Below are 25,357 nucleotides of genomic sequence, written 5' to 3' on the forward strand. Positions count from 1 at the left end.
TGTTTAGGGGGTTTGATTAAAAATTATTATTGGTCATAGTCAATCTCATTCTAAAAGAAGAAAGGGGAATATGATATAGAAATGATGGGAAAAAGGGTAAATTATTAAATCTACTTTAATAAAAAACTATAATCTTACATATTTTATATTAGTATGTATTTTAATATATTGATACAAATTTAAAGTTAATTTTGTTTTACTGTATGTGTATGTATTTCTACTCTTGTTTATGATATTATATTTATGCAGCTCATTTAAAAATGTAATACATAATTAAGAAATATGGATTAATAGTCATCTATAATAGCAAACATATAGTCATGTTATGACTATGAAAACACAGTCATGTTTTCAAGGTCATACAGAGATATATTTCAGATAGATAGGCAATCTTTAAGCACATCAAAGACCTACAGAATATGGCACATAAAATGTTGTGAGAACTTAGACTTTTCTCGACAATGAGACATGTCTGCTCCTGGTAGCACCAATTACTTCAAAGAGGATGATGGACATTGAGGACATTCCATATGGAGTTTATTTTCTTCATGGCAAAAGTTAGCCACTGGACAAGAAACTGCTCTTGCCTCAACCGCTGAGAGTATGCTGTCCAAATTGGACAAGCAGGACACAAAAGAAAGGATTGCCAAACTTTGCCAAGACAAGATAGAACAGCCCTTCAGAATATCCTGCTTCACAGAAAAGTCTGTCAGATACACTAGGCCTGTTGGCCCCAAGATGGATGCCCCAACATTGCAGATGAACCTTGAGTGACTGTTCAGGCAGCTTGAGATCCCTGTCATTAGGTAAAATTTCACCCTTCTGGGGTCTTTGATGGAGTTGAAGACTAAATAGTTAAAATTATAGTTTTCCTTAGTTATAACAGAAAGTAAATTAGATACAAAACTTGAGACTCACCAAAATAAGACAGATAAATATTTTCTCTAATTTTGTCAAATGTACATGGATTGGATATTGTTACTGTAATTCTTACTTAATAACTGTTTTTGTTTTACTATATTAAGGCTAAAACCTTCCTTTTTAATTAGACAAAAAGGGGGAATGCTATGGAATAATACTCTTGTACTCTGTAAAGATTTGTCATTCAAATTGGTTTAATAAAATGCTGATTGACCAGTAGCCAGGCAGGAAGGGCGACCAGACTAGGAGAATTCTGGGTAAAGGAAAGGTAGAGTCAGGAGTCACCAGCCAGAGCTAGAGGAAGCAAGATGAGAATACCATATTGAGAAAAGGCACCAAGCCACACAGCTAAACATGAAAAGAATTATGGGTTAATTTAAGCGTAAGAGCTAGTTAGTAATAAGCCTGAGCTACCATCTGAGCATTTAAAAGTAATATTAAGCTTCTGAATCAATTATTTAAGAAGAGGCTCCTGGGTATTTGGGAACAGGCAGGCAGGAGAGAAACGTCTACCTACATAGCAGGCTTCTTTTATACACAGCTAAAGGAATTCTAAGGCAGTTAAGTCATTGATTGGCTTAAGCAAGTAGCAACTATGTTAGTATATTACTAATTGGCTAGGAATAACAGAGGCTGACTAAAGGTATAGTTTTACCATCTTTGGGCAAGTTTGGTCAAGTTCCAAGGGTGCGGGGGAAGAGGATTTGTCTCTATTTCGTCATTGCCTTGTACTGTAGGGAATGGCCCAGGCTTGGTAGTTGCCATCTCCCTCGTCCCTGCTGTGAGGGGCGTTGGAGACTGATTGTCCATTTTTCATGGTTCTTTCAGAAACTGCTTGCTCAGTGTCAGGAACCTGAAACTGAGGCCTGATCTCTGAGAGAAGACTGAGCAGCCTGTTATGGCGTCTGCTCAGCTCTCTCATCTGCGTAACAGTACCCTGGATCCCAATATTATTCAGGACCTTTACAACTACTGTGAATGATCTGAGAAATGGAAAGAGATTCCCCATTCCCTGCATTCAAGCTTTCTCGCTTCTCTTCTCCAAGCCCTGTCTGTTTTTTGTCTGGTCTCCTCACGCATGCACTGTGTAAATGTCCTGGTTTTTTTTTTTTTTTGTTTTTTTTTGTTTTTTGTTTTTTGTTTTTTTTTTTTTTGTTGTTGTTGTTGTTGTTGTTGTTGTTTTTAAGTGAATGTTGCAAAGTGGCATCTGGGGGGAGCCAGACCTAGAAGGAGGGGCAGAAAGCAAAGGGATAGGCCAGCTGCAGCACGCAGCACGTACTTGGCACACACTCCCCGCCGGCTGGTGCATCTCTCAGCTCCTCCCTGTAGTGCCCTCTGTCTTTGACTAGGGCTCGAACATTTCCTATCTCTAAGCCTTCCTTGTTCGCAGTGTACTAGACCCAGTTTTCCAAGGATTCGGGTGTCTTTTAGGTATGAGTAGCATTAGACTGTTTTTGTTTTTGTTTTATGTTGTCCCACTTCAACTCAAAGCTGCCTCTGGAGTTGAGGTATGGCTTCCCCTCATCTAGACCCAAGCACGCTTGTTTATAAGTTTTCCTTCAAATCTTTGTCCCATATCAGGTGAGCCATGTGCTGTGTGACAGAGAAAGGAGAGCAAAACAAAATAAAGGGACAGTTTCCAATGGAGACGATGGCTACTTATCTCTTACTCTTTTGATATTGTCCTAACTCTCTAAAACTTTTGCTAAGGTATAAATCTTACCTCAAGATTTGCAAGCACATCGGATAAGGTTAAAAATCTGAAAAATCTGTAACACTGGGGTTGATAGTTAAAAATCTATACATAGGTAATCTTAAAGGAATCATGTGGTGTGATGTCATTTTGGGATAAACCAAATAAGGAAGAAACAACTCCTAGCTATGAAGCCCAAGCCAGATGATTCCTCCATTATTTTCGATCACATTAACAAGTCTCCTCCCTGTCGGCCTCAACATGCAGTCCATTCTCTTCCTCTTCAGCCTCTCTGGTTTCCTTTTCTCCCTCTTCAGCAACTGGCCGACTCTGGACTGACAGCTAGGGAGCCTACATGGGACTGACCTAGGCATGTGTGTGACAGTTGTGTAACTTGGTCTGTTTGTGGGACTCCTAGCAATGGGATCAGGACCTGTCCATGGCACTTGAGCTGGCTTTTGGGAACCCATTCCCCCTGCTGGGTTGCTCTGCCCAGCCTTGATACAGAGGGAGGAGCTTGGTCCTGCCTCATTTTGATGTGCCATGCTTTGTTGACTCCCATGGGAGGCCTCCCCCTTTCTGAAGGGAGACTGAGGAGGAGTGGATGGGGAGAGGGGTAGAAGGGAGGTGGGGAGGGAATGGAAGGAGAGGAGGGAAGGGAAACTGTATGTAAAATAAATGAAAATTTTTTAATAAAAAATGCTTTAAAATTTTTTTAAATGTGGAATAAAAAAAAAAAGGATTTGACTGTCTAAAATGGACAGAGGTGGAGGATGGCATGGGAGGGACTGACCAGGTATTTCTATGGGATGTTCTTCTGTCCTCTGATAGACCTGGTGTAGTTGGATTTTTCTTTGGCCGCCGGCTCACCCATAATGACACATGACTTATTATTAATTATGAAAGCTCGGCCTTAGTTTAGGCTTGTTCCTGACTAGTTCTTATAACTTAAATTAACCCATATTTTAAAATCAATCTTCTGTTCCATGGCTCGTTACCTCATGTCTACTGCCCATCCTGCTCCCTCTGAGTCTGCCTGGAGACTCCCTGCGCATCTAGATTCCTCTTCCTCTTCCTTTCTCTTCCCAGAAATCCCACCCATCCCCTTCTGCCTCCCTATTGGCCATTCAGCTTTTTATTACACCAATCACAGCAACACATCTTCACATACTGTACAAGTATTCCACAACAATCTGGGAACAAGGGTCTGGGATAGAAAGCTTACGGGACAAGTAACAGACTTTCCTTCCTCTCTCCACCCTCCTCTTCCTCTTTTCTTTACCTCTCCTTCTGTTCATCATCTCAGTCTTCCTTTCACATCTGACACAGTGGACGTAGGACTGAGTCCTGTTGTCTGTAGGGATGGTTCCAAAACAAGAATCTGTAACTGTAGTTCTAAACCTTCTGCCAGATTTCGATAAGTGGCTGACAGTGCCACCGTCCCGTCTGGCAATACTGGAGTGAAGTGTGAATGTACATGTGCCTGGTAGTAACAATAGCCATGAGTTTCTGCACCTGTGTGCCTCCACCGCAGACATGAATAGGACTGAGGAGGAGGAAGTAGTATAAGGGGTCAACCCCAAACCCAATGTCCTCCCAAAGGGACAAAGGCTGGGTGTAAATGAAGAGAACAAAGAACTGTAGTGGAGGATAAGGATGAATTAATGGGTTATGTAGCAGAGGAAATCCAACATTCCATTAATAACTTGAGAGAAGCACAGAGGAAGAGAATAGTATTATCTCTTAGTACAGTTCTACCAGGATTCTGGAAGGGTGGATTTGTGGACCATGACCATTTTTGCTCCAGGAGCCCAGCAAATGGAATGAGAGCATGGGAGCCTGAGTGCTCTCATCTCCGAGACGTGTTCTTACAGCATAATGATAGAGTGAGCTTATTATTAATGACTGAATGGGATTCTAGTAGCGGGGCAATGTCTTTTGAGCTGCATATCATTTTGCCATAAGAGATCTATGTACAAAAATAATGGAGTGGCTCCTTTCATTGACTATTTATTTATTTATTTATTATTGTGGTGTATGTGTGATGGGGAAGGGGCATGTGTCACAGCACACTTGTGAAGGTCAGAGGACAACTTTGTGATGAAGACTCTCTCCTTCTACTGTTATGTGGGTTCTGTGGATGGAGCTCAGGTTTTCAGGCTTGTGCAGTGAGCTGTTTACCTGCTGAGCCAGTTCATCCCCTGCTGCCTACTTGCCTGCCTGCCTGATTCCCTCCTTCCCTGCCTGCCTCCCTCCTTTCCTCCCTTCCTCTCTGCCTCCCTCCCTCCCCACCTGCCTCCTTCCCTCCCTCCCTCCCTGCCTTCCTCTTTCCCCGCCTGCCTCCCTCCTTCCCTCCCTTCCTCTCTGCCTCCCTCCCTCCCTCTCTGCCTCCCTTCCTCCCTCCCTCCCTCCCTCCCTCCCTGCCTCCCTACCTCCCTACTTCCCTCCCTCCCTCCCTCCCTCCCTCCCTGCCTCCCTACCTCCCTACTTCCCTCCCTCTCTACCTGCCTCCCTTCCTCCCTCCCTTCCTCCCTCCCTGCCTTCCTCCTTCCCTCCCTCCCTCTCTGCCTGCCTGCCTGCCTGCTTCCCTCCCTCCCTCCTGCCCTCCTACCCCCTCTTCCATTTCTCTCTTTCTTTCCTCTTAGAGACTTTTTAGGACAACACTGACTTCTTATCTTACAGGAGCTCATCAAAAGAGAGTAATTTCCTGATCTTCTTCAGCTCTGGGTTACCCACATCCCTTGGTATGGGCTGTTTTTCTATCTGCAAGGGTCTTTGATCATCTTCTGGTTGAGTTTCTTTCTGACTCTCCTGAAGTCTAATTCTTTTACTTTTTAGTTATTGTATTTTTAACCATTTAATACACAATAATGGTACATATTTATGGGGTACAGAGAAATATTTCTACACGTGATCAAATTGGGGCAGTTATTATATCCACCAATATTTATTATTTCTTTGTGGTGCTGCATTCGAACCTTCTAACTACGTTGAAGTGTACAGGTTATTGTTAACAAGTCATCCTGCTGTGCTATAGAACACTAGGACACATGCATCCCACCTGACTATATACTGTGCCCACTGCCCAACTTCTGGTACCCCCCTTTCCTTACCACTCTCAGCCTCTGCCAGCCATTATTCTGCCCTGTATTTCTATGACACCAGCACTTTTAGCTTCTACACAGGTGAGCTCATGCAGTATCTGTACTTCTGTGCTAGCTCACTTCACTTAACGTATTGCCCTCCAAGCTTGTCAGGCTAATGACAGAACTTCTTTTTCAAAATGGAGCTGATATTCTACTGTGCTTGTATATCCACCACATTTTCTTTTTATTATTATTATTATGTTACATCCCAACTGTGGTTTCCCCTCCCTCCTCTCCTCCCAGTTCCTCTTTCACCCCCCCCCCCATCCATTCTTACTCTATCTCCAGAAGGAAGGCCTTCCATGGACATCAAGTTTCAGTAAGACTAGGTACACACCCACCCACCCACCCTCTACCCCTGCTCCTTGTATTAAGGCTGAACAAAGCAACCCAGTAGGAGGAAAAGGGTCCCAAAAGCAAGCAAAAGGGTTAAAGACAGCCCCTGCTCCCACTGCTAGGAGTCCCACAAGAAGATCAAGCTACACAACTGTGACATGTATGCAGAGGGGCCTAGGTCAGTTCCATGGAGGCTCCCTTATCAGTTCAGTCTCTGTGGGCCCCTATGAGCCCAGTTAGTTGATCTGTGGGTTTTCTTGTGGTGTGCTTGACCCCTCTGGCTCCTACAATCCTTCCTCCTCATCTTCCGTAGGATTCCACAAGATTCACCTAATGAGTATAACAGAATATCATTAGGAATCATTGACTTTTTTTTTTCAGTTGTGTTTGGTTCTATCCTGGGTCTCTTGGATATCTAGCGTCTGGGTCCTGGCCCTCCAGGCAGTGTCAAGGGTGGGCTCCCTCTTATGTCATGGGTCTCAGGCTGGACCAGTCAGTCATGGGTTGGCCACTTCCACAAGTTCTGCACCACCTTTACCCCGGCACATCTTGCAGGCAGGACTAATTGTAAGTTGAAGGTTTTGTGTTTCGGTTGGTGTCCTTGCCTGGTTATAGGAGATGGCTAGTTCAGGCTCCGTATCCCCCGTTGCTAGGAGTCCTATGGCTCAGCTGTTAGAGGCTAGGCTCACAACCAACATATACCACATTTTCTTCATCCACTCATCCACCAATGGACGTTTGGATTGATTCTGCATCACCAACCAAAAGGTGGCACCACAAAGCCCCTGGATAGTGTGGCGTGGGATACTTGTAGGCTCCTCTGCAGGCCTGTTAGAGCAGGAACCTAATGAACTCAGCCATGTTACGGTCATTGAATGGTCGTGACACTTTCTCAGTCCAGAAATCCTCAAAACAAACTCCCCACCATTTGCTTAGAGAGGTTTATAGTTTAAGCTGTTACATTTTTCTTTGTGATCAGTATTGAGTTAATGTTTGCATGTTGTTTGGGGTGGGAGTGCAGCTCATCTTCTGCTTGTGTCTGTGTAGTTATCCCAGCACAGTGGGTGGAAAGACCATTCATCCTGCATCAAAGGGTCTTAAAATCTTTGTTGGAAATGAAGGGACTAAATACTCACTGTTCGGACTCTGGCTGCTTATGTCTATCCCTTCCATGTGTATGTTCACCTTTATTGCTGACTTTGTAGTTCTGTAGGCTTTGAAATTTAGACACGATCCTTGCAGCTCTGTTGTTTTTCTTCCAGATTATTGTTTAGGCTCTTTCGAATCTAATTTGCCAATTTCCAGGATTTAAATAAGAATTGCATTAAATCTGTAGATAAATGTGGAGAGGTCATCTGACTTTGTCTTTCATTCCATGAATATAGGATATCTTTCTCTCTTTACTTAGGTCTTTACTTCCTTTAAACGGTACTTTATAATCGTCTTTTCATAAAATATATGTCTGTTTAATTTTTTAGATTTATTTTTATTTATGTGTCTATATGTATATGCCACATGTGTGTAGGTGCCACAGAGGCCACAAGAGAGTGTTGGATCCCCTAGAGCTGGAGTCGCAGGTGGGGTTTAAGCTGCCCAACGTGGGGGCTGGGAATCAAACTCCCATCCTCTGCAAGAGGAACACATGCTTTTACCTGCTACGACTTCTTTCTAGCCCCTTATTGTTTTAAAGATGACATTCTGAATGGAATTAGCTCTGGGAGCTTGTTTTTGGTGGCACTCTCAGGGTTTTCTGTATACAATCATGTTGTCTGCAAAGTTTCACAATTCCTTTCTGATCTGGACACTTTTATTTATTTATTTATTTATTTATTTATTTATTTATTTGTTTGTTTATTTATTTATTTATTTATGTTTTAGCCCATCTTTTCTGGCTAGAACCTCTACTAAGATGATGAATTGGTGTGAGAAGAATAGATATCACTGATTTTCCTCCTATGTTGGGGGATAAAGCACTCCCTCTTTTGATATTAATGTTACAAAGGATTACTTTTGTAATCTTTTCATAAAAGATTATGAAATGTTTCATAGATTACTATAGTCAGGTTGTAAGAATTTCTTACAACTCTAAGTTTGCAGCAGTTTTTTTAAAGGATGAGAGGGTTTTTTTCTTCAGTCTTCCTGCAGCTTTTATGCTATCACGTGATTATCTTTTATGCTATGAAGATGTTACACAGATTTCTTGGAAGATGATTTTGTGAGTTGTGAGTAGACACACATGTGGAGGTCAGAGGACAATGTGTGCAAGTTGCTTCTTCCCTTCTACCTTGTGAGTCCCAGTGATCAAACCCAGACCTCCAGGCTTGGTGGCAAACACCTTTACCCACTAACTTTGCTGGTCCACAAACTGGTTTTCAGATGTTCAGTAAAGCTTATTTTGGGGGGAGGGGGATGAATCCCATTTGGTCTGGAAGGGTGTGCGAAAGACTGTTATGAATTCTTCTGTAAATGTTTGCTAGAATTCATCAGCGAAGCTGTTTGGGCTTGGGTGTCACTTCTGGAGTGAAGTTTATTTTGTTTGGTTCTGGGCCTTGCATGTTCTGAACACATGCTCTACAGCTGAGCTATACCTCCAGCTAGAGAACTGTTTAGGTTTCCTTTTGTTTTTATACCTTTGGCTTTTTATTGAACATGTCAACAAAAGAGGTTTAGTCAAGAAGACCAAATCGCATGTCATCATCAGACTCCTCAGATTCTCCCTTTTTTTTTGTTTTTGTTTTTGTTTTTGTTTTGTTTGTTTGTTTGTTTCTAGTGTCTTCTCCTCGGCTGGGGCAGCAGCAGTAGAGGGGGCAGCATCCCCTGCTGGTGTGGCTTCAGCAGGGAGCAGGACAACCAGGCCCTGCATTGCTGATGAGGCTCCCAGTGTTGGTATTAGCCAAGGCCTTTGCGAATAAGGCAGTCCAGAGAAGTTCAGCACCTGACAGTCGCTGCTTTAATGAAGGCGTTGATCTTGTCCTCCGTGACTAGGCACCCTGTTGTAGAGAGTGAGGGCCGAGTAAAGGCAGCTGAACTCACACCTAGGATTGGTGAGTACTTCAGGCACTGTGCTACAGACCCCATGTGATGTGAGGGCCTCACCGCAAGGCGGCCTTGGAGACCCTAGAGGGGTCAAGAACTCTGGCAGCAGCTGAGGAAAGGGGATGCGTTGCTATTAATTCGATTGTGCTTACCTATAATGAATTTATTTTGATTATTTATTTCCTTATGAGACAGGTTTGGCAATTCTAGGAATCAACCCATTTTGCCTACATAGAGACGATGGTAATTAGTATACCCTCTTTCATTTCTGATATGTGTAATCTTCCCAAATGGTCTATCGGATCTGTTTCTGGAACAACTGATTTGGTTGACCTTCCTGCTGTGCTCTGTTCTACTTTATGAACACCCACTCTGTTGAGTTCTTCCTTCTACCCACCCTGGATTTAGTGGCTCTGCTCTCTCCCACTGAATCATCGGAGGCAGAGACAATTGGCTGTAGTTTTCTTTTCTAGTGTGGCCATTTACACTTAACTACAAACCTGCTTCTGTATTGTGCTTTAGTTGATTGGTCCATAGCTCATTTTTTTTTCTAGTTATAGCTGTCCCACTGGAGATGAAATATTTTGTTCACATTACTAAACAGTGGACGTTGAATTTGTCCATTGAGGAGCTTCATCTGAAGGAAATCATGGCTTGCATTTCCATATGTGGTTTCTACCCCCCCCCCCCCCCGAGTGTCGTGTGTGGATTATTGTTACATGTCTTTGCAAATTGTTTCAATTGTTTTTTTTTTCCTACTGAATTCTGTGTCATGATACCCTAATATGACAATGTATAATTTACCTATAAAACCTATGCAGCTATAAGTTATTATTTCATTGTTAAATATTTGAGCTTTCTAGTTGAGTGCTAATGTAAATAATGCTGCTGTGCATTCTTGTACATGTGTCTTGAAGAAGATATGCATATCCTTGTTCAGTTTTGAGACTAGAACAGTACTGGGAGGTGAGGCCCATGTGTACTTTCTGTTTTTCCAGACAATGCCACTTCAGATTCGGGGTGATTGAATCACATTGCATGTGCCCAGTAACTTATAAGCCTTTCTATTACCACGCCACACCCCAAAACAACATTGATATTCTCAGTTGTTTTCATTTGAGTTCATCTAGTGGGTGCAACCATGTCTTGTTATGGTTTTAATTTTTATTACTACAATTATGAGAGATGTTTGGCTCCCTTTAAACATTTATTGACAGTTTGAATATTCCCTTGTGTAGATGGTCCTTCCAAACCTTTTTGGCCTATTTTCCCTGTAATCATGTGCTGCGGACTGGGTCTCAGTAGGGCCACCAGACCAAGGGAGAACGGGGTGAAGGTGCTCAGGATAATTGGGATTCGGTGATGACAGACAGACACGGACACCGGAGTATGCTGTGAAACGGCTGCAATTTTACTGAACATCAGGCTGAGATTTTATACAATCTTAACAAGGAATTAAGCCCAGGGGCAAAAGGAAAGCAATAGACGCAATCTTTTGTGGTCACACAATATGGTTTTCAGAATGATTAATCCTTTCAGAGACATGCTGTGGCCTGAACCCTAAGAGCCAGATCACGTACTCAATAACTGGTAATCCATTTCTAGAAATTTATTAAAGACAGTTACAAAGTCCTCGCCAAGAGCCTTAGCCTACCTCTTTAGCACAGGTGCTATACCCCTCAATATAGCTGACCTTGTCTGCCTATCATATGTACACCATACCTTTCTGCTTCTAGCCAGCCTTTCCATAAAAGGCAACTGATTCCACAACATTCTTTTTCCCCCATGATTTACCCAACCGATTCCCTTCATAGTCATAAGCCCTGTAAAAGGGGTGGATCTAAGTAATTCCTACTTCTGGGATTCCAACGAGGGGGTGTCCACCATTTCCCATTAATACGGTATTGAATGTACTTTCCATCCATTCTTGTGGGAGTTGCCAGTTTCCTAAGTTCTCTTTCTTGTGAGTTTGCATGAGCTGAGTGAGGGTTACCTAACAATCTTTTTACTTTTGCCTTTTCTTCCTCAGAATCTGTGGGAACCTGAATCATTAGCTCTTTCTGTTCTAATCCATCCATTAGTGCCCCCACTGAAGTAGGGGTTTTTTGTGCTATCTGCACAAGGGCTTGAATCACTGGGGGCGGTGCCGGTGTAACAGTTCAGGAGTTATCAGGTACGTCAAGCCAGCGTCTCTCCGGAATCCAGGCACAGGGAGGTTGTTATTGTCAGGAAAGAAGAAAGAAACAGGAGTCTTGCCAACCATCCACGGAAGGCTTTAGGGAACAATGTATCTAAGAACCATTGCTTGGGCTGATTGCCAGGGGACCGCTGGGGGCCTAGCCTCGAGAGACATGTGCCCCTCTTCCTTGTGAGACCACCAGATCGGCATTTGTCACATGGGCGACACTGTCGCGGGTGTGGCAATCATGGATTTGTGGAAACTCTTATACACTCTGCAGAGAATTCTTTTGTCATTTGTACAAGCAAATGGGTCATCTTTACTTTTTATCTTTTTACTCTCTTATGGTGTTTTGGAATGAATATATTATCATCTTCATATAATTAAATATTGGTAATTTTCTTTTGGAGTAGTTTTTCTGTTGTTGCTATTGTTTTTATTTTGGTGTGTGTGTGTGTGTGTGTGTGTGTGTGTGTGTGTGTGTGTGTGTGTAGTGGTGTGTGTTGGAATCTGTCTCATCTAGTTTGGCAAATCTGCAAGCGGGGCTTTTCGTAGCATCCTTTTATTGCTCCTTTAATGGCTGTGGGATCTGTAGTGTTGTCCTTTTCATTTCTGATATTGGTTCAAATGGTCCTTCGGCAGTTTATAATTTTTTTGACCTTTTGATAGTACAGAAGTAGTATACATTCAGAAGAAACTCTACTTTGAATGTTCATATTTTCCTAGGCCAGTAGTATGCAGTATAATCCTCTTAGACTGCTGTACAATGGCCACAGCTCCTAATCAGCCAGGTAATCACTATGGTAAATGACAGATACTCTGGCAGGAGTGTCTAATCTTTTGACACTGGCATATGACATTCTTTTATACAGTGTTCTGGGCTGTGTTCATAGCTGCCCTGGCATACACATGGCCCACAGGCCAAAGCTTTGACATGCTTGGATAGTGTACTGTGTTGCTAAACTATGACGTTCACTAGACTGGATGTTTTAAATGCATTTCACTTATATTTTTGGCTTATAATTGTTTTATCAGGTTGTAAATCCAACATGAGTTGAAGTCCACCTACATTTGTCTACTTTTTCATAGCTACAGGCTTATTATTTGGCTGTTTTGGTGCTGGAGTTGAACCCAGGGCCTCCTGCATTCTAGGCAAGTGCTCTCCCACCAAGCCACATCCCCAGCCTGGGTTTACAGATTATTATATATTCATTTCCTGATTCCAATTCCACATATTTTTTGCTCAGCTTGTAATTTCTTTTCTTCTGCCTTGAATTTGTTTTTCTTTTTCTAGATTCCTAAGGTGAAAACTTACATCTTACTTGGGTTTTCTATTGCTGTGATAAAGCACCATGACCAATATGAACTTGGGGAGGAGAGGGTTTACTTCAGTTTACATTTCCAGGTCCATCACTGAGAGAATTTATGGCAGGAATTGTAGCAGGGCTGTGGGAAGCCAGGGAAGCCTTGAACCACTATGTAAAGAGCAAATGAAATCCTGAGTGAATATGCATTGTTGACATGGGCATGAGCAAACTGGCAAAGCCTTCCCCCAGGTCGGGCTCGGAGGGATGGCAAAGCCGTCCTTTGCTCCAAGTGTGAATGTTGACAGTGTGTATAGCTAAAGCCTAACAAAGTCAGCCAAGACAAAGGGGCTAGACACATACCCCAGTCAGTCACTGTTAACCTGAGTAGACCTTAGGAATTTTAAAGCCTTATTTACCAAAAACGTTTTATTACTTATCTAAATTTTTTTAAGAATTGGTGTTGAACACAGCAAAGACATAAGTGGTTAGACCTCTATCTCTAAGTCAGTTTCTGGTTTAACCTGAGTAAATTTTTAGAACCTTAGGAATTTATAAATCTTAATCAAACATACTGTATTAATCAAATATATGGTTTTTTAATTGAAAATTTTTACTCTCAGCACAAAAGTCATCATACAAAAGTCCAAAAGAGCTGCTGTTGCCTCCTCAGTCTATAAGGAGATATAATGATAAGCAGAGGACTCAGCGGAACTATAAAGTTTTATGAGTGCTGTCTTAGTTGGTTTATACCACATGGTCATCTTAATCAAGACGGTGGTGGAGTTATATGGCATGTACTCTCTTAGCCTTGGTAAAAAGAGCTGCCAGCCACATAGTTGCTTTCATCCTGATGAGGTCATCAGCCAAGATGAAGACAAGCTACATGTTTGCTATTTAAAAACATCTATTTTACATATATATTTTTTACATGAATCACATATATACTATGCTGTAGTAAATTAAGATTATCTATGTATAGATTTTTTAATCATTGGTCTTTTGTTACAAGTTTTAAGCTAGTTTTTTGTTATAGATTTTTTTTCAAAGATTTATTTATTTAGTGTGAATGCAGTGTTCTGCCTTCATGTATACTTGCAGGCCAGAAGAGGGCACCAGATCTCATTATAGATGGTTGTGAGCCACGTGGTTCCTGGGAATTGAACTCAGGACCGAACGGCCAGATTTTATATTTTTTAACCATAACCAATGAACTTACGAATCCTGTGATAGCATTTACAGCATATTCTTAAGAGTTTTTTTTTAGAGCAAAGAGCAAAGAAATGATAGAGATAAGAGATTTTCAAGAGTGTAAAGAAGAAAAGGCTTCGAGACAAGACACTTTTGAGGGCATAAACGTTTAGATAGAAGAGGTTTGAGGATCATTTGTGCAGTGACAGACGAGGCTACAGTCTGCAAGAATTTAAAAATCCAGTGTGTCATGTTTTAGCCGTTGACCTGTACTAAGACCAAAGCATATGCAGAAAGACAGCAAAGCTTTGATGAAATCTCTCAGTCAGAGGAGGAAAAGAGATTAGATAAAAAAAATCAGATGAGGAGGGGAAAGGTCACAAAATGGGAACTCTACCCAAGGGAAGATTCCAATACCACGGAGGCTCAGGAGGGCGTAAGGGACTGAGCGGAAGGCTCCAGCGACCAAGGACAAACAGCAAAAGCACGGACAAGGACAAGGATAGCTCCTCGGTGGAGGTGAGAAAGCTCCAGGAGGGAGCTGAGAACACATGGGGACCGAGAAATGGGTGGGCGGGGGCGAGAGAATTTCAGTCCAGGGGTGGGACTGGGTGAGAAGAGCCACAGGTACTTACAGTCCAGGGGCGGGGCTGGGTGAGAAGAGCCACAGGTACTCACACTCAGTGAGGCCAGCATGGGCTTTGGGATGCAAATGGGCACCACAGATAACCATTTGCCCCTTCCGACAGTGATAAGGAAATGGCTGCTTTGGAAGAGGGGAACGGGTGCCAGATTTGCGGGGAGTTTCTTTGGACCTGACAAGAGGCAGCAAATGCTTTCTGGGGGATGGGAAGCCACTGTCCTCAGTGACACAGCCTTTGCTCAAGTAAATAACCCTCTATTCAGGCTCACAATATAATGGGCCACAAGAAAAGAAAAAGATCAAGTGTGGGAGATGGGCTTGAGGAGAAGGAGAGGTTTGGTGGGAGAGGCAAAGGATAAGAGAGGACAAAGGAGGTGGGGACTGTGATCACAGACATCATAAAATTATGAAAGAATAAATTTTAAAAGATGCCATGTTTAGCAACCTGTAACCTGTTTAATGGACCTGTAAGTTGGCAATTCTTTCCCCTCCATTCCCTTCCCTGAGTACAGCCCCTGAACGATTACTTGGTTTATGAGCAGCGCCTTGATTATGGCCTCCTGTTCCACTAGACCCAGCTTCACTGATATTCTTACCCCTGTCTCTCCCTCAACCTTCAACCCTGAACTAGAAGCCATGACCATGGTCCTCCAGAGCAGTGGTTCTCGACTTTCCTCATGCTGCGACCCTTTAATACAGCTCCTCACGTTGTGTAACCATAAAATTATTTCCATTGCTATTTCCTAACTGTAATTTTGCTGCTGTTATGTAAATATGGTGTTTTTTTTTTTTCCTGATGGTCTTAGGCAACCCCAGTGAAACGGTCATTTGACCCCAAAGGGGTTGTAACCCACAGGTTGAGAACCACTGCTCTGGAGTGACTCTCATGATTGCGAGAGCACCAGAGCATGAGTGAAATCTTACCCCAGAGAACTTTCCCCTTTTTATGTTAGTGAGAGGTCGGCATTATGATTCGTTATTGAGGCAGTGTCTCACCTGTAGTCCAGGCTGACCTGGAACTCGGTATGTATGCAGCTGACTTTGAACTCTTAATGACCCTGCTTTGACCTCCTAAGTGCTGAGACTACAGGTATGTCTCTAGATTTTGGGTTTTCAAAATAAATTCTCAACGTATCACAGTGCTGTGTCTCACCTCCTTCTGTGAGACAGAGTTTCACCATGTAGCTGAGGCAGGCCTTGAACTCATGATCTTCCTGCCTCAACCTTCCCAACACTGAGATAAATTTAGAAGTGAACCACCACATCTAATTTGCTACAGATCTTGAAAGTAGTAAATCAATAGCATTGCCTATGTTAAAATAGGCACTTTACTATGATAACTAATGTAATTTTTTCAAAACATTTGCATAATTACCTTATTCATTTATACGTTGGTTTAAATATTGGTAATGATGAAAAAAGCAGGGTGGGGGAAAGTGTATTAACCACTAACTAACACAGCCAGTGCACCCAGCTTTTTTGTTTGTTTCTGAGACAGGGTCTTGTTTTGTAGCCCGGGCTGGTCTTGAAGGTGCAGCAATCCCATTATCCCTGTCTTCTAACCGCATTAACCAGCGCCCTGAAAACACCTTGCCTCTTGCCCTTTATTAGGAAGGTTTTTACTTTTAATCCTTACTCCACTCAGAGGGAAACAGGGCACTTAGGGCTCCTTGGCCATGTGATTCTTGGTGGAGATGACAAGAATTCAAAGGGGTTCATGTTTCAAGTAATTGTCAACATTCCATGGTGAGTTCCCATTAGGCTCAGAGGCCGGAAAGTCATCCATCCTTATTCTTCTCTCTACAAGCAAAACCTCTTTTAAACTTGAGCCATCTGCGCGCTGGCACTTTCCAATCTCCTCTTGGATATGTAACTTGAGAGCCTCTCGCATGGATGGATCCTGAGGTATGTGTGCCGATACCTTCTTGCTCAGCTTTCTCTTGTCGTCGTCATCCCGATACACAGCAACTGAGGTGACCCCTCTACTGTCCAGGCCCTCTTCTAAGGTGGCCCGAAGGCTTCAGCTGAGACCCACAACCACTGCTGCTGTCACTTGGCTCCTCTCAGTCAGGGTGTGACTGGATGGGTAGAGCTGTGGCTGCAGCTGCACCTGAGGGTCTTACTTATCAGGTGCCAGGGTGTGTGGTGCATCCTAGATGTCTCGGACATCTGTTCCACCTTGTCTGGGCTGTCCCTGCAGGGAGCAGAGCAGCAGTTAAGGGGCTTCTGACCTGGCCAGGCATGGTGGTACCCAAATGGAGCAATCTCTGCCCATCAGATGTGGCGTATGCATGGAGCCGTGGCTCCCATCCAGGCTTGCAACAGAGCCTAGGGCCAGGACCCTATGTTCCTCCATTCATGGTCCTGGGTGCACAGCCTCATAACAGCAACTGCTTCTAAAGGCTTCTTAAGTTAATTTGCTGTTCTCGTAAGATGGGCAATTTCTAGCAGACAGTTCAGATGAGATACATGGACTGCTTATGAAGACGAGTTATAGCTAGTTCATAATTAATCACCGAAAAAAGACAAAGATGAGGCTCACAGGTGGAATGCTTGCCTAGTATTTCTAAGTACAAAGATGTGAGCCACCGCACCATAAAGCAAACAAACAAACAAACAAAGCTGGCCTCTGTGTTGCTGTGGGGCACACCTGGGAGGCTGGACTCTGGAGACTGACTTGGAGGAAAACATAGTGACAACATATTTTTAAAAGGTAGAGCAGCCTAACATGGTGGTGCACACCTTTAATCCTAACACGTAGGAAGCAGAGGCAGGCAAACTTCTTCGAGTGTGAGGCCAGCATGGTCTACATGGCAAGTTGAAATCCAACCGTAGCTACATAGAGACTCTATCTAAAGCAAACACACACACACACACACACACACACACACACACACACACACACAAAACAATTAGTGAGAAGCAAATGAAGAGCATCCCATCAAAAATTCTGTGACAGACAAAATAACAAGAACTCAGGATGTTTTAAGCCATTAGGTGTAAATGTAATTCTGAATGGTTTATTAAATAAGAAACACAGGGCCAAATGCAGAGTTAAAAACCCAAGAGGTCAGAGCAGTAGCCAAGAGCCAAGACTAAAACCACCTTCTTATCACCCGTTGCCACTGCTGTCCTTCCCCTGAGAAAGAGACCTACTTCCTGTGTGTCTGTCTTTTTATTGACTTTCTGTTCTGCCTTCTCATTGGTTGTAAACCCAACCACATGACCTCCTCGTCACTGCCTGTCTATACAGACCTCCAGTTCTTCTACGGTTGGTATTAAGATTAAAGGCATGTGTCTCCATGCTGGTGGTGTCCTTGAACACACAGACTCTGCCTGTCATGTGATCGGAATAAAGGGCATGTGCTACCACTGCCAGACTTCTGCTATTGGCTTGCTATTAGCTCTGACCCTCAGGCAACTTTATTTATTAACATACAAATAAAATTACATTTCAGCACAAATAAAATATCACCATAATTAGGACGGATATATTTCTCTATATAATAGTCTTTATGTATATCTGTTATAATTATTTATCATCATCATCATCATCATCATCATCATCATCATCATTATTGGAGACAGGGATTCCTGTAACACAGGTGGGCCTTGATCTGCTATGTAGGTGAGGATGCCCTTGCACTTCTGACCCTTTTGTCTTCTGGTATGTGTGGCCATGCTCAGTTTATTGGGTGCTGGGAATCAAACCCAGGGTTTTCTTCATGCGGGATAAACACTGTACCAACTGAGCCACATCCTGTCTCTTTGAAATAGTCATTGAAAAGTTTGTCTATTTATTTTGTGTACCTGTGCATGTGCCTTGAGCCTCAAGCACCAAGGCCTAGGACTGGAGTTACAGATAGTTACCAGACATCATGTGGGTGCTGGGAATTGAACCTGAATGCTCTGTCAGGGCAACCAGCACTCTTAATCACTGAGCCATCTCCCCCAGCCCCTGATGGCCATTTTTAAAGGATAATAGACTATTTGAAAATATCAAAGCATTAAAGGCGTATTTTTAAAACTTGGTATAAGTATTTGTACCCAAATGATAATTTACAATAATTTCATTTTCCTGATTTCAGGGAGTAATGAATGCTTATCAAATACTTCTGAAAACCATACATAAGAACATGTAGGTGTAGGTGTTGGTGCACATGGTAGAAGCACCTGTAAACCTAGCTCTTCGGAGGTAGAGGCAGGAGATTCAATCACTGCCTACATAATGAGTTTGAGCCCAGGATAGGTTCCAGGAGACCCTGTCTCAAAAACAAGCTTGTACATTGGAGCACCAATATTTTTTTCTCCTTTATGTTATTTCCAATGTGGCTGCATGTGATGCAGAAAGAGGGGCAGCTCATTCCAGCTGCTTCCTTCAGTGGTGACACAGCTCGGACTCTAACATGGAATGTGGGTCTTGTGATCCATCCAATCAAGTCATCCGAAGATCACAGCATCCGAAGATGATTGGTCTGTGCATCTTTACCCACCACAGGTGCAGTGCCTGTGCTTGCTTTGAAGTGGGTGTTAGCTGTTTACACTGTTAAAAGTCAGGGAAATGATTCCTTCCTACCATATTCACTTAGAATGCATCTCTGGAAAGATGCCACATCTGCTGTGAACGGAACTGGAGGGAGCGCAGGACACAGGGGACAGTGACTCTGCTGTAAGATGTGCATCTGCCCCGGAGCTGTGCCTTCCTCTGCTTAGAATGGAAAATAGCTTGAGTTCCTCGCCCTGCCACTTCCCGCCCCACCAATTATTTTTGCCTTTTGATCTAAGACATTTACAGACTGAAAGTGAAATCGTCCCCACATACACTTGAGCACATTTTTAAAGGCAACATGAGGAGAGGAGATAATTTGGGCCACTTTACGCTTGGAGTAAAAGATACAAGTAAACCATGTACACCCAGATTTTTGCATCACAGACAAGCAAAGAGGTACGTTTTGAAAAACCTCTCCACAGAACTTCGATTTTGTTATGATTCAAAGTTCCCAGAAGAGAGAGCCTGTACAGAAACTGGGCTGAAGTAAAACCTGGTGCTTCCATATCTCATGTGCTGCTGAAGTTTTCTGTAAGGCATTCAGACTTAGTGCCTGAGAGGGTTAATTTGTTAAATAGCTAACTGATGAAGACATCATGGGAAAGGCTGTGAGCTAAATGTCGTAAGAGAAAACTAAAGACGGGGCTCTCTAAGTGGGCACTATAAAGGGAGCAGGCAGCGTACCAGGTGCTGCTTTGGTACTCTGGGGGTGGGATTGCACAGAAGAGCCAGGCATGGCTCCAGGAGGCTTGGCCAAGGAGGGGCAAGTTCTAGCTGAACCTATAAGTGGATGGCGATCCTGGAGGACCTGAACTCCCTACGCGGCTGAAGGATGTCCAGATGTAAAAGGGAAGTCAGGGAAAGTTGAACCGAAGACCCAGGCTTTAAGAAGAGGTGGGGGTGGGGGAGAAGAAACATTATCAACGGAAATAGTGAATTTGGGTAAACATTCTCTCTCCAGGCAGTTTAACGACCGCCCAGTCTTCACCTTCCTGGTGTGAGCAAGAGAACCACAGAAGAAGAGGAAAGAACTGCAGCAGTGGCTTTGACATACCCAGGAGCTGGCAAACGATGGACAGGCAAGTGGGAGGGGGCTCAGTTCCAGAGGAAAGCGGAATGCACACTTCCATGGATTTGAAGGGTGGAGAAAGGGCACTATGAGGGAGCATGGGCTGTGGGAGACGAAATTCTGAGCTGTCAGCTCAGAATGGCTTATTCTTTCAAACCCAGCACCACTAATGCTCCTCACAACGCTCTCTCTTCCTCCCAGCAGCAGACAGAGAGCGGAGACCCTGCTGTCTCTGTCACCAGCTGAAACTGCCAACCTCAAGGAAGGAATCAATTTTTTCCGAAATAAGGCTACTGGCAAAGAGTTCATCTTGTACAAGGAGAAGGACCACCTGAAGGCATGCAAGAACCTCTGCAAGCACCAAGGAGGCCTGTTCCTGAAAGACATCGAGGACTTAGACGGAAGGTACCGTGGGTCCTTTGCTCTCTTGCCGGGGACCCCATGTGCAGTTGGATTTGACAGGAAACGTGCTCACCTAGACATTTGAAATGACCCACTCAGCAAACTGCTTCTTGTAAGCTTTCCTCTTGTTTCATTGGGACAGTCTCCTGACTTCCAATTTGTGTTTTGCTGAGATTCCCTTTCTCTTCTCTCTTTCTAAGAACTCTAACTGGACTTGACAGTCCTAGGCTACTGTAACTTAGCTTCTAGGGTTTGTGTACGTGTGTGGGGATGTTCAAGTTGCAGGTGTGAGCACACACACATGTGGTATTGCAGTCATCAAAGGTTCAAGTCTTTTAGAAGTTTCCATCTCCCAGGATATCACACACACACACACACACACACACACACACACACACACACACATACACACACACACACACACACACACACACACACACACACACACACGAGAGTGAGAGAGACAGACAGACAGAGAAAGAGACAGACAGACAGACAGACAGAGAGCCCATTGCAAACCTTGTTGGAAAGCAGATGGAATTTTTCTGTCAGCCGAGCCCTGCTTACAGGAGCGGTAGAGCCCCAGCTGACCCTGTCGTAAACAGGAGTGGTTTTGGTTGCTTCCTTCCAAGAATCCATGCTTTTGCCAGCCTCCTTCCCCACAGAGAATGTCTCTTGTCAGGCAGCAGCAATGTTAGAACAGAGTTGTTTGGCTTCCGAGAACTATCTGGCACAGCTAAAGAGAGCTCCCGGCCGGGTGCTTTGCCAGCACCAGTGAGTCGCTTTATGAATGCGGAACCCTTTAGAGCAGTGGTTCTCAACCTGTGAGTCATGACCCCTTGGGGGTGTGTGTGTGTCAAACAACCCTTTCACAGGGGTCACCCGAGACCCTCGGAAAACACAGACATTTACATTACAACTCATAACAGTAGCAAAATTACAGTTATGAAGTAGCAAGGGAATAATTTTCTGGTTGGGGGTCAGCACAGCATGAGGAACCGTGTTAAGGTGCCTCGGCATTAGGAGGGTTGAGAACCATGGCTCCAGAGCCTCGGCAGCCTGTCCTGGTCTATGTGGGCTGAGTCCCTGGGTGTTGGGCCTTTTCCTTCCTTTCTGTTATTGATCTTGTTCCTCTGGTCATGTGTGGATAGTTTGTTGCTAGAGGATGTAAGACGAATTGCTAAACGGTCTTATTAAAAAAACAAAAAAACAGAGCCAGTTAAAACTGAGAGATCAGAGAAGCAGAAGAAGCCAGGCACGTTCTTACCGCTTGAAATCCTCAGGCAAGGAGAAAGCTACTTCCTGTATACCCGTGCCTTTGTGCCTTTCTGTGCTCTGCCTCTTCTTACTTCCTCTCTCTGCCCTGCTACATCACTTTTCTCTTTCCGCCCAGCTCTATCACTTCCTGTCTGTCTGTACAGACCTCCAGACCTCCATGGTTAACTAATGCTGGGATTAAAGGCTTGTGCCACCACGCCTGGCTCTGTTCCCAGTGTGACCTTGAACTCAGAGAGATCGGCCTGCTTCTGCCTCCTGAATGCCAGGATTAAGGGCATGCGCTACAATCGCTTGACTTCTATGTTTAATATAGTGGCTGGCTTTTTCCTCTGATGCTCAGATAAGCTTTATTGGAGTGCACAAATAAAGCATCACCCCAAGAGGGGCCTGAGGAGTGATCAAAGAATGCCCTCCTATCATTGTGCAGGGGACAATCCCCAAATCTAGAACATTCGCAAATCTACCCACAGATTTGTGTGATTATACATACAGTTTCACAGTCCATGTTATTACATGTACACGTTATTAGACTTTCCAGTGCTGATCTCTGTCACACCTGTAGTCAGAAACGGCAGGTAATATTCCAGGTAGGCTGTCTGGCTTTCTTCTGAGGGAATCTTACTTCCTTCCATGTCTGGTACATTTGTACAGCACTCAGGGTAGATGGAGGTTTTTCCTCTTGTTGGTAGTCGTTGGGAAACTTTGCATTTTCTGTCTTCCTACACATAGCTAACCACTTAGCGGGTGTTAAAGCCAAGTGCTACAGTGTGATCGCCCCTCCCTGCCTGCCTGCATTAGACGCCTGCCTCACCACTCACCAGCTCAGGAAGAAGCTTGAACAAGCTCATAACCTTCTTCAGCCTCAGTCTGCTTATTTGTGAAATGACAATATCACCTACCACGTCAGGTTTCGGAGAGGGTAAAGTGTTTGCTGTCGAAGCACGAAGCACGTTCAAATCCATAGTGTTTGTTTATGTGAAAAGCCAGGCACTGTGGCGTGTGCCCGCCACCCTACCAACCTCTGGGGAGATAGGAGGAGCCCCAGGGCTTTCTAGCCAGCCAGTCTGGCTTAATCAACCAGCTCCAGGTTCAGTGAGAGGCCCTGTCTCAACAGGGGTGAGTGGAAGTCATGAGGAAGGAGTGACGGCACGAGATGGACACGTGCTATGAAAGAGGAGAGTATGAAGCTAATTGTTACTCTCGTTCTAATGCTGCCGTGGATATTTTGCTTCGGGTAGTGGATAAATGCATACGATACAGTCCATGCGGACAGTGTACAACTGAAGCTTCACGTTCTCCTCTGAGCGTCAGTTCTAACCATGTAGAAGTTCATTAAGTTGTGCAGACGTTGGGCCTGGATAACTTTGGTGGGTGATGCTTTTTTTTATTTGCAAGATGTTTTTTAAATAGTAAGGCTTTTTAAAAATAAACTTCAAAAGGAGAAAAGTATAAATGGAAAAGAAATTGTGTAAGACTTCTGATAGTGACTTTTGGCTTGCACACCTGCATATACACATTCACACACGTAGAAAGAACCACCCACTCACTCAAACCCTACAAAAAATGTTTAAAAGAACATCACCTGGAGACTAAGACGAACAGCCAATGAATGTTCGCCGTTGTTACTATTCTGTGGGGCCATGAACTTCCTGTGTGGTCTGTATACACAGATTATTGGGAAGAACTGATTGTTCTACGTTGTCTGTGCACCTAAATATGGTGAGTCTCTCACCACAGACTAACCATGCTTGCCTTATGCAAAGCCTTACAGTGGTTGATCTTAGTTTCACTTTGCCAGCAGCTTAGCCCCGTTTTGTGTGAATATGTATGCGCATGTATGTGTGTGCATGTGTGTATATGTGTAGGGGAGCAGATATAGACAGGAGCTTTCTTCCTTAGTCACACTACATGTGATTTTTTGAGGGTCTCTCACTGAACCTGGACCTCACCAGTTAGAGTATATCAAGCTAGGAAGCCCTAGGGGATCTTCCTGTCTCCACTTTCCTGGTGCTGGTTAGGTGCATGCTGTCATTCCCAGCCTTTTCAGGAATGCGAGGGGTTAGACTCAAGTTCCCCTGCTTGTGTGGCAAGTCCTTCACACACTGAGTCGTTCCTTAGCCCACAGAGCTGTTCTCTTTGCTGCCTCACGGGGAGGCTGGGCACTCCTCACTTGATTCTTTGTGGTGCTCATGGCTCAGTAGTTAAACTACATGCTTGTGGTGTCTCCCATTTGCCTCTGCCTTCCATCCTTCCGCTCCAGGCCTCTGTGCAGTTAGCATTCCTAGAGAAGCATCTTTTCCAGGGTACAGTCAAGCACAGTCATCCCTCTCTGCCGTTCAGTCAGTTTTCCTCCTGACACATAACCAACCAAGATCTACAGATCTTAGCTGTACATCTCATATCCTTAAGTCTAACATGCTCTCGTAGCTTCTGTGGGGGTGGGTGGGTGGGTGGAGGGAGTCCTCCTCGTGCCCACCTCCATCCCCTCTCTCTCTTGTCTCCTCCTATCCCTTCCCCACCCGCTCCTGTCTCCTGCCCCCCCTCCACCGAGCTGCCACCCAGCTCCACTTGGTTCTGTCAGCTTTCCCTCTTGGGTTCTAGTGTGCCCTTCAGTCCCATTTGGAATGTCTCTTCCTAATTTTTAGAGGTTGTTGTCCACTCATTCCTGAGAAACGAAGGGCCACAAAGCAATCCTTCCTAAATCAAACCAAGGACTGTGTCTTCTGACTGACCAATAATGGACATTTAAAAATTCTGAATATAATGGAGCTTGGAAATGTCAGCGTGATGTGCTTACAAGTTAACATAGATGTTTTAAGTTTCTTCAAAAAATAATGTTTCTGGCAGGAGACATTTCTCGGTTAAAAAATTCTTTGCTTCTTGAATGTCAGCAGGAATTTGTGAAGATAAGGAGAGAAACGGTTTGTTCCCTACTTCTGATTGAGCACCCCCAGGTCTGACAAGCTTGATTTTCTGGGGAGATGAAAGGGAACTGAATATAGTAGCTCATGCTTGTGATCACAGTACTTGGGAGACTGAGACAGGGATTTCTGTTTGTTTAGTGCCAGTTTGGGCTACAGAATATAATTCTGACTGAAAAATAAAAAAAAAAAAACAAAATAAAACTGAGCCAGGCATAGTGAGCTCATAGTGGACCATATCTGTAACCAAAGCACTTCGGAGGAGGCAGAGAGATTAGGAGTTCATGGTCATCCTCAGCTACATAGTAAGGTCAAGGCTAGCCTGGTCTACATGAGATCCTGTCTCAAAAAATTTAAAGGGAGAGAGAGAGAGAGAGAGAGAGAGAGAGAGAGAGAGAGAGAGAGAGAGAGAGAGAAATGAAGGAAAAGAGAAAGGAAGGAAGGAGAGAAAGAAGGAAGGAAGGAAGGAAGGAAGGAAGGAAGGAAGGAAGGAAGGAAGGAAGGAAGGAAGTTTGTTCAAGCAAATAGTAAAAATTGTATAGCACCACCTCTAAAAAGTTTCCTGTTGACTATAGCATGCCACTTATTCTGAAATGGAATTAAATTAGTAAATAGAAATGTAGAACATTTACTTAAATAATTACTTATCAAAAACGAATTTTAGTATATGTTATAGATATCGTAGGAGA

General features: G+C 43.8%; 1 protein-coding gene across 8 annotated transcripts in view; it reads left to right on the top strand.

The window, feature by feature from the left end:
* LOC102905039 (cytidine monophosphate-N-acetylneuraminic acid hydroxylase) overlaps nucleotides 1-25,357 on the top strand; it is a 150,572-nt gene that overhangs the window by 79,707 nt on the left and 45,508 nt on the right. For 4 of the 8 annotated variants that reach the window (XM_042278290.2, XM_076573065.1, XM_076573067.1 and 1 more), the window contains exons 2-3: nucleotides 19,960-20,077; nucleotides 20,272-20,472. In XM_042278290.2, the coding sequence (XP_042134224.2) occupies nucleotides 20,070-20,077; nucleotides 20,272-20,472 (209 nt within the window). In that variant the 5' untranslated portion in view covers nucleotides 19,960-20,069. Of the gene's footprint in view, nucleotides 1-14,209; nucleotides 14,326-19,662; nucleotides 20,078-20,133; nucleotides 20,473-25,357 lie in introns of those variants that run through there. The other 4 variants (XM_076573064.1, XM_042278293.2, XM_042278292.2 and 1 more) reach the window with 3 other exon arrangements.

The sequence above is a fragment of the Peromyscus maniculatus genome, chromosome 5, assembly GCF_049852395.1.
Source record: "Peromyscus maniculatus bairdii isolate BWxNUB_F1_BW_parent chromosome 5, HU_Pman_BW_mat_3.1, whole genome shotgun sequence".
In the NCBI taxonomy this organism is placed as follows: domain Eukaryota; kingdom Metazoa; phylum Chordata; class Mammalia; order Rodentia; family Cricetidae; genus Peromyscus; species Peromyscus maniculatus.